The sequence below is a fragment of the Otolemur garnettii genome, unplaced genomic scaffold, assembly GCF_000181295.1.
Source record: "Otolemur garnettii isolate 467f Iridium unplaced genomic scaffold, OtoGar3 scaffold00078, whole genome shotgun sequence".
Classification (NCBI taxonomy): Eukaryota; Metazoa; Chordata; class Mammalia; order Primates; family Galagidae; genus Otolemur; species Otolemur garnettii.
Window position 1 is genome coordinate 1,881,307 of NW_003852473.1, and position 11,934 is coordinate 1,893,240.

General features: G+C 37.6%; 1 protein-coding gene across 3 annotated transcripts in view; it reads left to right on the forward strand.

Annotated features, from left to right (window-relative positions):
• Nucleotides 1-11,300, forward strand: part of ZMAT3 (zinc finger matrin-type 3) — a 35,729-nt gene extending 24,429 nt beyond the window's left edge. For 2 of the 3 annotated variants that reach the window (XM_012807915.2, XM_023515767.1), the window contains exons 3-6: nt 165-284; nt 6,199-6,365; nt 6,484-6,584; nt 9,553-11,300. In XM_012807915.2, the coding sequence (XP_012663369.1) occupies nt 165-284; nt 6,199-6,365; nt 6,484-6,584; nt 9,553-9,764 (600 nt within the window). In that variant the 3' untranslated portion in view covers nt 9,765-11,300. The remainder of the gene's footprint in view (nt 1-164; nt 285-6,198; nt 6,366-6,483; nt 6,585-9,552) is intronic. The other variant, XM_023515768.1, reaches the window with a different exon arrangement.
• The last annotated feature ends 634 nt before the right edge of the window (nt 11,301-11,934 follow it).

Genomic DNA, 11,934 nt, shown 5'->3' on the forward strand with positions numbered 1-11,934 from the left:
CCACCTTAGGTGTACGTGGCTGGTGCCTTAGCCAGTTGAGCTATAGGCGCCGATCCCAAATATCTTAATATTTTTGGACACAGTAGACCACTGAACCTGTGAAAGCAAAACTGTGGATGGGGATTAGGGGGTATCTACTGTAATCATTTTATTTTTCCTTCGAGGGTAAAAACCATGGTAAGAAACTCCGAAATTACTATGCAGCAAATAGCTGTCCCCCTCCTGCCAGAATGAGCCATGCGGTGGAGCCTGCAGCCACTCCAGTCGTTCCAGTCCCCCCACAGGTGAGATGCGTCTGGATGAAGCAGCGCTGGGGGAGGAGCTGTCGTGTGCACAGAATGTCGTGAATGAAATTTGTTGTCCATGTGTCCATTAGGGTACAGTTAGGCAAATAATCCTAAAGTAGATGCTACTTGGTACTTGTAACCCCTTGAACTATATAGTGCTCGATTTAACACATGCCCAGATCTGTAAGTCTTGAGATTTTTCATTGGCTGTGTTTGTGATTCGTGAAATGATGAAGCGAATACTGTTACATGAGTCTTTCTCTCTGCATTTCTCAGAATGTAGGGTTAAAATGACCCTGAATGAAAAGAGAGGTTTTTAAATATTTCTTTCTTTTTCGCAGTCAATCCAGTTCCTTTAGATTTTTGTCTTCCATTTGTAAGATTAGTTTCCAGAGATTGCCCTTTACTTACCTCTATGTTGGCAGCCTGTGTAAACACTTTTTGGACTTTGCTATTATGAGACATACTTGAGAGCCAGGTTTCTTTTTGGTCTTTGGAAGATAGAGCAAGTTGATTTAGGGAGATATTCCTGTATCTTAGTAGCCTCTGAAATATGGATTCTACTCTTTAATCTATCTTTGTAGTGTTATTTGTCCATAAAATAATACAATGGTCATAAAAAAATAATAACTATAATTGAGTACTTATTATGCTCGGCACAGCGGTGAGCACTTTTCATTCATTGTTTCATTCAGGGCTGGAAATAGGTAAGGGGTATACTTGACGGGCGCAAAATTTAAGGGGGAGCTAAAAAACTCAGTAATCGAGATAAATACTTAATGTGATGTTTTAAAAACTTAAAATTAATGTAAAAAAAATCAGTGATGAAGAAAGCATCAAACGTGTGAAGACAGGATGTAAGAGTTAAGTGATTTTCCTTTTGCCTCGGGCTGTGATGTGGCTGGGCCTGGCACTGGTACTGGTGAAGTATTTAAAGTTTTGGTATTTTGTTTATTGGTTTATTTGCATGGGATCTGATTTTTAAAAGTAGTATATTAAAATATTATCTTGATGATATTAAATCCTGTGCTTAAGGAGAGTGTCTCACTTGCTTTATCCTAGTCTGGGGCCCTGGCTTGATTTAACACTTGTAACAACTTAGAGGTTTGAGCCAATATCATTTACCTTATGGAAGTTTATCAGAAGCTCAGATAAGCTAAGTCATATAACACAGTGTTAGATGTTTTGCAAAGTGGCAGAGCAAGAATTTTGTTTCGTTTAGACATTTGTCCCTAACCATCATGGTATGATTTTACTTTTCTGAGTGTCAGTTAGCCTTTGGCCGTTCTTCCATCTCATGGATTTGTGAGGAAAATGAAGTATATTAAGAATGGAATCAGAGAACAGGAAACACCCAAGAGATCTTTAAGCTGTGAATGGTTTTCAAGTTACTGGTTCCTGAAGGCTGCTCTGGAATTGAATGGCTGCCCCCATTCAGGATTGTGAGCTGGCTCCACTTTTCCTGGGCAGACAGCCTAAGCCAGTGGTGTCCAACCTTTTGGCTTCTGTGAGTCCCATTGGAAGAAGAATGGGCCACACATTAAATACACAAACACTAACGAAAGCTCATGAACAAAAAAAAAGGTCCATTCATAATTTTTGTGATATCTGCCACCACAGATAAGCAAAAATGTCCTCATATAATAATCTTAATTGTGCAGTAGGCTATTCAGAGAGTCTTTTAGAACCGTTGAGCAGGTCCCAAGTTTGTGATCACTAATGTAGAAAAGTACATATCTACGTAATAAAATGTCTTTTTGGGGGATATTTTTTATTTTAAAAGAAAAGTGGGCAACATAAAACTAGTGGCATATTTGACATTGCATTTGACAAACTAATGCATCAATATCTGGTTCGATGGAAGTAGCTGCAGTTCTCAATGAGGTTCAAGGTGCTCGTCAGATATTTTGGTTCTAATTTTACTCTTAATGTGCCTCATTCTTGAAAATAATAGCTTGCAAATGTAGGTGCTGCCAAAAAGTGATGACATGAATAAGGCATGATTCTGAAGTGAGGAAGATGGAACCGATAAAAGTCTAGTAAAGAGACATGATCAAAGTTTTCTTTAAGCTGAATGTCAGTTGCAGATCTGTGCATCCATTTGAAAATTGGTAGGTAGAGTATTTATGTCAACTAAAAGTGGAGTCACAAATGCACTAAAATATTAATTATTTTGCTGGAAATCTTAAAATCTGTTTTCAAGTTCTTATATCAAATCAAAAAGCAAGACTGCATATTTTTTGCTCCTCACACGACTGTGTTTAGCCAAGGTATTGAAATGCATAAAATTGTTTGTCTTAATTTGAGCTTGCCATAATTTGTTTCATTTGGAACACTGTTACGGTTTTAAACATTGTATCAATAAATTGGTTTTCACCTTGAAAACACATGTTTACTCATTTAAATGAGTGGCTAAATCCACTAAAAATGCTAAAATCTGCAAGCCAGTTTTCATTGTCAAGTTCTGGCACAAATTTGGGTATTGATGCCATAAATGACTTAATAACATGTTGGAAATCATAAAATCTTTTCAACATTTGGCCTTGACTGAGCCATCTTACTTCTGAAAACTAAATGATATCACCCTAACATCTTTGCTTTTAAGGAATTCTTAGAATTGGCAATAATTTGATCCCTTGGCCACTATGAAATTCAGTCTTGATGACAATTTCATGACATTATCCATTTTTAAAGTTTTTGCGTATAAATTTTCTTGGTGTACTATGCAGTGATACTTCATCAAATATGAGTTTTGGGTGGCAGTTGCATCATCTTCCTTTAATTTCATAAGTCCTTTTCTTTTATCTACTGTCACTGGGGCACCATCAGTCACCATAGCAGATATGTTGACAATGGACAAACAAAACTGCTCTAACATATTTTTTACTGCTTCGTATAAATCTTATGACTTGGTTGTATCTTTTGATGATATTAAAGAAGCCACTTTTTGGTGACATTATATTTATCACCAATACCTCTAATACAAATGGCAAGTTGAGCCATATTGATAGTCTCAGTGCTGCCATCCATCTCCAAAGCATAACATTCAAACTCAGCAGCTTTACTCTCCAAACTTCTTTTGATAGATTTTCCAGTTTCTTCAGTTTTTCTGGCTATCATCTGGTGAGACAAACTGATTTTAGAAATATCCTCCTTTTTTCAGAGCAAATTTTATCTGCCATGCTTTCCATACATTGCTTAATAAACTAAACATCAGTAAATGGTTTTGATTTTTTTGCTGTTAAGTATGCTACCACATAACTATCTTTTACAGTGGAATCCATCTGAGTTGTAACTTTTTTTTTTTTAAGTAGAGAAGGGGTTGTGCTCTTTCTTAGGCTGATCTTGAACGCCTGAGCTCAAGTGATTCACCCATCTCAGCCTCCCGGAGTGCTAGGATTATAGGTTTGAGTTAACTTTTTACAAAATATTTTGTTGAGAAGGAAGACTTTCCGGTCATTCACCTATATATCTGTCTAACAAGGGTACAAGTGAACTTTTCTAGAACTAGAATATAAATGTTTTGACACCATGACTATGCAAATGACATGAAATTTATGTGAACCAGCTTGATGAAAGTATTTCAAAATGTATATGAAAACACTACACTGTACCCCATGTTTGCATTAATGTATACAGCTATCATTTAATAAAAAAAAAAAAAGAGAAGACTTTTCTTCAGTTCTGCTATTTTGTCCTTATGACACAATCCTTTATATGCATTGAATTTGGCAGCATGTTTTTGCATATAATGCCTTTTCAAATTATAGTCTTTGAAAACTTGCCCAGATTCCCTACAAATTAAGCAGAGTACCTTACTATCTGCCTTGGCAAAAAAGTAGTCATCTGCCTACTTTTCATTGAATAATATTCCTTTACCTATAATTTTTCTTTTTGGGGTTCTCTTTTCTTTTGAGACATTGTAGAAGCCATGCTGGGTTAAAAAATAATAGAAAAGAGACTATATTTATGTTTAGTATGAGAATTAGTTTACAGGAAAATAGAAAACAGGGTTTCGGCCCTTCCACATCTCGGCTGCCGATGCAGGGGCAGGTGGAAGCTGACTCTAAAGTGCAACAGGGGACGTGTGAGGTGCTGCTAAGCTGGACATACCTTAATAAGCAAATAAGAGTGCTCAGCTGATGTCTGTAGAACATTGAACACCTAATGTTGCAGTGTTAGGTTGAGATATTGATAATTGCTGCCTCATCAAGTCACTTCAAGCACATGCAATATCTGATGGTGTCAATTAGACCATCTGTGCTCGGAAGGTGACACATCGGAAGTCGCACACCACTGTAAAACTGAAGCTACAAGTAGCAAGAGCTTATGTGTATTTATTTTATGTGAAATTGCACCACGACATTGTTGTCTATAAAGTTCATGCTGAAGAACCAGGTAATCGATTTCTGCCAAAAAAATGATTTAAAAAATCTCATAAGGTTTACAATTAGTTATATTTATAAAAAGTAGGTTTACAATTTTGTGTTGAACCACATTCATAGGCACCCTGGGCCACATGTGTCCCTCAAGCTGAGGGTTGGACACCCCTAGACCTTTCTTTATAGCATAGCTCTTCATGATTTTTGAAGACAGCTACACTGTCCCTAGAAAATCTTCCTTTCCATATGAATCAGTTTCATTTTCTTTAACTGTTCAAGATATATATGGTTTCAGAATCTTTATCATATATTACTCTCTTCTATCCAAAATTTATCATATCATTTTTTTGTTGACCCAGCAGTATTTATTGAGTACCTACTATCTTCCAGGTACTGTGTCAGTTTTCCCTTAACACGTTGTTTACCAACCTGAATACAATCATCTGGATCTGTTCCTTATTTTTCCCTGATTATATTTTACCTGTAGCTAGTTGGTAGCCTCTTTGAGGATAGGGGCTAAATTTTTAAAAATATGTGACTATACAGTTGAACCTCTGTAAATTGACCACCCAAGGGACTGTAACAAACTGGTCAACATATGGAGGAGGTCATCATAAGGAACTAGGCCTCCTGTACTGATACTTAGATGTGGAGCATGTCTGGGCTATGAAAATTAGGGTCAGGGTGGTGCCTGTGGTTCAGTGGGTAGGGTGCTGGCCCATATACCAAGGTGGCGGGTTTGAGCCCTGGCCAAACTGCAACAGAAAAAATCGCCGGGGGTTGTGGTGGGCACCTGTAGTCCTAGCTACTTGGGAGGCTGAGGCAAGAGAATCGCTTAAGCCCAGGAGTTGGAGGTTGCTGTGAGCTGTGATGCTGCAGCACTCTACTGAGGGCAATAAGGTGAGACTGTCTCTGTTAAAAAAAAAAAAAAGAAAATTAGGGTCAACTTAAGGAGGTGGTCAGTGTAGGGAGGTAGCCAACTATGACATCTCTTTTTTTTTCTTTTCTCTCTCTCTCTCTCTTTTTTTTTTTTTTGTAGAGACAGAGTCTCACTTTATTACCCTTGGCGTCACACAGCAACTATGGCATTTCTACTGTGTATCCCTTCTGGGTGAGGCAGCAAGCCCAATAAATAGAGTTCAGTAAATGCTTCTTGATGGATTCTGAGCAGACTTTATGCTTTCTGGCAATGTGGTTTTAAGCCATACCTATTTATTATTTACCCATTATTTATTGCCTTAAATCTTCCATTTGGGGGTTTTTAAACTCAAGTTAGAAACTTCTTCAGTGGAGATAGCAATGGGCCATTCATTAATATAGTACATAGGTGATTATAATACAAAACCATGGTTAAGTATCTCCCAGCCGTGTTTTCTGGAATGAATCTGTTTCCTTACGAAGCTGAGTACTTAGGGTCATGCCATGTCATATCCCTTGTTTTTCAACTCTTGGGAGGACCTTTGAGGTGGGGGAGGGAATAAGCTCTGTATTTTTTTTAACTTTGTTTCTTCTTGTGTCTTTGATGTCAGATGGGCTCCTTTAAGCCGGGAGGCAGAGTGATCCTGGCCACAGAGAATGACTACTGTAAGCTCTGTGATGCCTCCTTCAGTTCTCCGGCTGTGGCGCAGGCACACTATCAAGGGAAGAATCATGCCAAGCGGCTGCGGCTGGCGGAAGCTCAGAGTAACTCATTCTCGTAGGTATTGCCATTTTCTCTGAGGCCAAAGTGTTATATGAAACTCTGCTTTAAAGAAAAAGAGTTGAAAGGGATTCTTGTTTAGAAATCTCACTCTTTTTAATTTTCTGTCCTCCAGGGATTCCTCAGAGGTGGGCCACCGGCGGGCCCGGAAGGAAGGGAATGAATTTAAGATGATGCCTACTAGGAGAAATACGTATACAGTGCAGAATAATTCAGGTATCCTGTGTATTTCCATATGCCTTGGCTTCATTCTGCAAATGTTCTCCTTTAATTTATTTCCTTCTGTGGCAATAGATAGCGCTGAGAATTTGGGGTTAGTCATTCTTATGCTGAATTGGTCTAGTGGCTATTCAGGCTGGTGTTTATTTCAGGTCTAATTTATTTGCTTTCTATTTGGTATATTATTTTAGTTTTAAACCATAGCCTATGTTTTAGGGTCTCTTATAGTCCATTTATGTTTCTTCTGGTATTTTCCGGTTAAGAAATGTAAAATGCATGATAAAAATGGTTGGTTTAGAGATGTACCATGTGTAATTCCCATTTGGGGGGAAAATAAAATAGATTATAGCAGTGGCTTTTAACCGGGGTAGTGAACCATAATTACCTAAGGAGCTTTTTGTTTAGGGGAGTTTTTGCGACAGAGTTTCACTCTGTCACTCCGGTAGAGTGCCATGGCTTCATAGCTCACAGCTGCCTCAAACTCTTGGGCTCAAGCAATCCTCTTCCCTCAGCCTCCTGAGTAGTTGGCATTATAGGTTCCTGCTACACACAAGGCTAATTTTTCTCTTTTGGGTAGAGACAGGGTCTCACTCTTGTTCAGGCTGGTCTCAAACTTTGACTTCAAGTGCTTCTCCTATCTTGTCTTCCCAGAGTGCTAGATTACAGGCAGGAACCACTGCGCCAAGCCTACCAGGGGAATTTTTACAAAATGCCTGAATCATGACTTTAGTGAGTTTCAATCAGTAAATGTGGAGTGGGACCTAGATATATGCGTGTTTTGAAAATGCTTCCTTGAAGATTCTATACACACATTCAGTTCACAACCATGCATTTATAGGAGTGCTTTCTGCATATTCTGATTATCTTCAGAAGTAGAGTAGGACCGAGCAGTCCCGCATCCTCTCCTGTCCCTGAGACTGTGATACAGACACATGCCAGCAGAGGTCATTTATGTGAACAGTAAAATAAACAAAAAATGAACTTAATTATACATGGTACAACTTTAATTGAAAAGGAACAGAAACTCAGTAAAACAGGGACATATAGAAAGCACAGTGTAATACGATTAGGAAGTCTAAACATTTATTAGTAATTACAATAAATGTAAGTTTACATTTATTGTTGTCAGATTGGCTAAAAGGAATCCAGCTGCAATGAAAGAAACTTGGATAACAAGATTAGTATGAGATAAAGTAAATTTTAGGATGAAGGTAATACAGATTATGTTGTCTAACCAGAGTAGATTCACATGATGTGTCAATAACAAAAGTATAAAAACACTGCTGAGACTTGGCAGGGTTTAACAAGACAGACAAAAATATAAAAGCAAACAAAATTTTCATTTGTTTAGCAATTTTGAAACACTTGGGAATGACTCATGGTTCAAAGAAGTTATCCTGGAAATTAAAAATTCTTGGAAACAAACAGTAATGAAAATATATAAAAAATTTCAGCCTTCATTAAAAGCAGTATTGGCCTTCATTAAAAGCAGTATTTTGAGAAAAGCATTAAATAATATAGCAGAAAGAAAAGCAGAAAATTAATGAACTAATCATCTACTTTAAGAAGTCAGTAATGGAAAAAGAAAAAAATAAAATTATCAGTAATGTCACTAACATTTTTGTGGATGTCATTCCAATCTCTTTATATATATATAAAAATATATTACTTCCTTAAAATAGAAATGGGGCTGGGCACAGTGGCTCACACCTGTAATCCCAACACTTTAGAAGGCTGAGGTAGGAGAATCACTTGAGGGCAGGAATTCCAGACTAGCCTGGGCAAAAATGAGACCCTGTCTTTATAAAAATTAAAAAAAAAAAATTAGTTGGGCGGCACCTGTAGCTCAAAGGAGTAGGGCGCTAGCCCCATATGCCGGAGGTGGCGGGTTCAAACCCAGCCCTGGCCAAAAACTGCAGAAAAAAAAAAAAATTAGTCAAGTATGTTGATGCACTTGTAGTTCCAGGTACAAGGAGGTTAAGGTGGGAGGATTACTTGAGCTCAGGAGATTGAAGCTTCAGTGAGCTATGATCACACCACCGCAGTCCAGCATGGGTGACATAGCAAGACCCTGTCTCTAAAAGAAAAAAATATATATATAGAAATGGTATCTTTTTTTTTTTTTTGAGACAGAGCCTCAAGCTGTCCCCCTGGGCAGAGTGCCATGGCATTACAGCTCACAGCAACCTCCAACTCCTGGGCTCAAGCGAGTCTCCTGCCTCCGCCTCCCAAGTAGCTGGGACCACAGGCGCCCGCCCGCCTATTTTTTGGTTGCAGCCGTCATTGTTGTTTGGCGGGTCCAGGCTGGGGATTCGAACCTGCCACCTTAGGTGTACGTGACTGGCGCCTTAGCCGGTTGAGCTATAGGCGCTGAGCCAGAAATGGTATCTTATTTTATGATATTCTTGGTTTACTTACTGGCATATTATAAGAGTTTTCTGTAGCATTATATTTAGTGACTACATAATTTTCCGTTGCATTCATTACCATAATTTTTCAAATCCTATTTTTGGGTCTCCCTTCCCCCTAAATTTTTGTTTTTATAGACATTACTGAAATAAATGTCCTTGCTGGTAGATCTCCATGTACAAATTCTCAGTGTTTTCTTAAGATAATTCTTAGAAGTAGAATTTTTGGAATAAAGGTTAGCATAATTATAAGACTTCTGATAGAATGCTTGGAAATTAAAATATTTTAAAAATTGTATTCCCTTTCTCAGAGACAGAGCCATTTGGAGTTTAGATTTGGTTCTATAGCAGATTTTCTGACAATATTTGGATTAAATCATTTTATCTTTTCAGATCAAACTTGTATAAAATTATAATTTTAAAAATCCATCGACTTCACATTCCTTTAAAGCTTAGAATCCGTGAGTTTTATAATTTGAATTTAGAATTACAAATTACAGTGATAATTGTAATTTCACTTAGTGAATATTCTGAATATATTTCATCTCTTGCTTTAGCAGGTCCTTACTTCAATCCCCGCTCTCGGCAGAGGATTCCACGTGATCTAGCCATGTGCGTCACTCCAAGTGGCCAGTTTTACTGCTCCATGTGTAATGTTGGGGCTGGTGAAGAGATGGAATTCCGGCAGCATTTAGAGAGCAAGCAGCATAAGAGCAAGGTGTCTGAGCAGCGGTACAGGAGTGAGATGGAGACTCTGGGCTATGTATAGTGAATGTCTCACGCAGATAACGCGGCTGTCCACTTACGCTGCTCTGTGGTCCTTTTGATATGAGTACATTCCTCTGCGTACTGTTAATATGTGTGACCTGCACTGGTACCATGAGATGTCAAAACAGGGGGCGGGGGGGTGGAGAACCAGCTTCTTAGGTCATAGTGCTATAGTGCTTTTCAGGTTAATGTGTCGAGCTACTTCCAGCATGTGACTTACCTACCTACACCATCAGAAATAACTTTTTATCTGGCCCAACTTCTGGTTGACTGGTAGCCTGACCATTTAGAACTACGACATCTTCTTTTACAATTTTGGTTTGATATACTATTAAATAAATAATTGTGTTGAGTTCTTCTGATCACAGTGAAGCTAGGTGAGCAGAGATTTCAGTTTCCCTAGGCTGCATTGGAACCACCACCTCTATGCCTCGTGAGTCAGACTCACTGTTATAAACTGTGTTAGGGCCTTTCCCAGGATAGTTTTTTGCTGTATCATATCTCTGTATCATTGAAATGTAGGTTTTTCTTGAACTCAAGATACTTCCACTATGCTTCTGTCCTTCAGACAGCTACCCATCATTTCCAGCTGTGGATTTCACACGTCTGAGGGCCACCTTCTTCCCATCTCTTTTTTTTTTCCTAGTTGAACCAGCTTGTCTAACAAGCTCAGTTTCATGTCCCAGCTGTGCTGTGGGTTTCCAAGCCTCACATACGAATATTCAATGAGTTTAAGATGGATATGAATTTAAAAAAATATATTTTTCAGCTTATTTTAGGAAACAAAAAGATGCGTGTGATTTTTCCATTTAGAATTACTTCATTGATCAGAACGTTGTGTGTGATGGTCTCAGTTGTAAGTTCAGATTGCCTGATATTTTATTTTGTCAGACTTTTTAGATAATCTAATTCTTATGCTTAATTAAATTCTTCTCCGGCCTGCCAGTTTGTTGGTAGTCCTGAAAAATATCACTACCTGCTATTTTATACATAGAGAAGAATTTTTAAAAAAGCAAATCAAGTATCAATACCATCATTTCCAGTAGATAAAACACATGAACTGTGGTTTTATTTTTGTAATTTGGCTTTTTGAGGTTACAAAAAAATATAGATTACTTTAGTGTCTGGTAATTACAGTAGTATTGGGAGTTTTTTGTTTTGTTTTTTGTTTTTAAATAAGTTAGTATATGTCTAGATTAACTAATGGAGTACTCTGTGAACTTGAACTGCATTTGATGTATTTACAGTAGTTTAGTTTACAAAGGATAAGACTGGTGCTCATCCTCACTTCTTTTGAAAGGCCACACTCACCAGGAAGTTTATATTAAACAGTATCTTTACACTATGGTCAATTCAGATGTGATTGCTTACATTGCTAATTAAAGATAAAACTCCTGTTTTTTTCTTGAGATTTCTATGGACAAATACATTGGGGAGGGTGGGAAGGCAAACTGTAATCATCATTCCTTTTCTGTAATACTTTGGAACATTTTTAAACAACATAGATCCATCCTTAAAAATCAGTTTTGTGATTAACCTCTTGTAAAGTATCAAATTACTGCTTTCTGTTGAAGCAGTTTTTTTTTTTTTTTTTTTTTACAGTAGAATTATTTGGTCATTTTTTTTTTCTTGCAGAGATAGAAGAATGAAATAATCTTTTGTGATTCTATCTAGACCTATGACTTTTAGTATAACAACCCTTTTTGTAGTAATCTATAAAGTAAGGTGGATTAGGCAAGTTAAGCCTTTTCTTATTGGCCAGTAGGTTACTTATTTTGCTGCTAAGAATAGTTTTTTGGTGTATTTTAAACTATAGTGCTGACCACTTGGTTTGTGATTATTTAAAAATCTCATTTTCTTTCTCTGCAGATATGTGTGTGTATGCACCCCACCCCCCACACACGATAATCATAGTGAAGATTTCATTAAACCTTGATTTCAAATAGCAGTAGAAGACATGAGTTTACATTTTGTAAAAGTGACATTTATCCATTTTCAGTTTTCCTTTGGAAGTAAAATTAGAAGAAGGGTTCCCAGCTCCCACCACTTACCAATTTCATTATTTACACAAAAAGCAGTAGACTTAAGGGCTTGATATTCTTCAGGCCTTGTGTATTCAGGTTTCCAGCGTCTCAGTGCCCTTAATGGATGTTATGAATGCATAAGTGCGT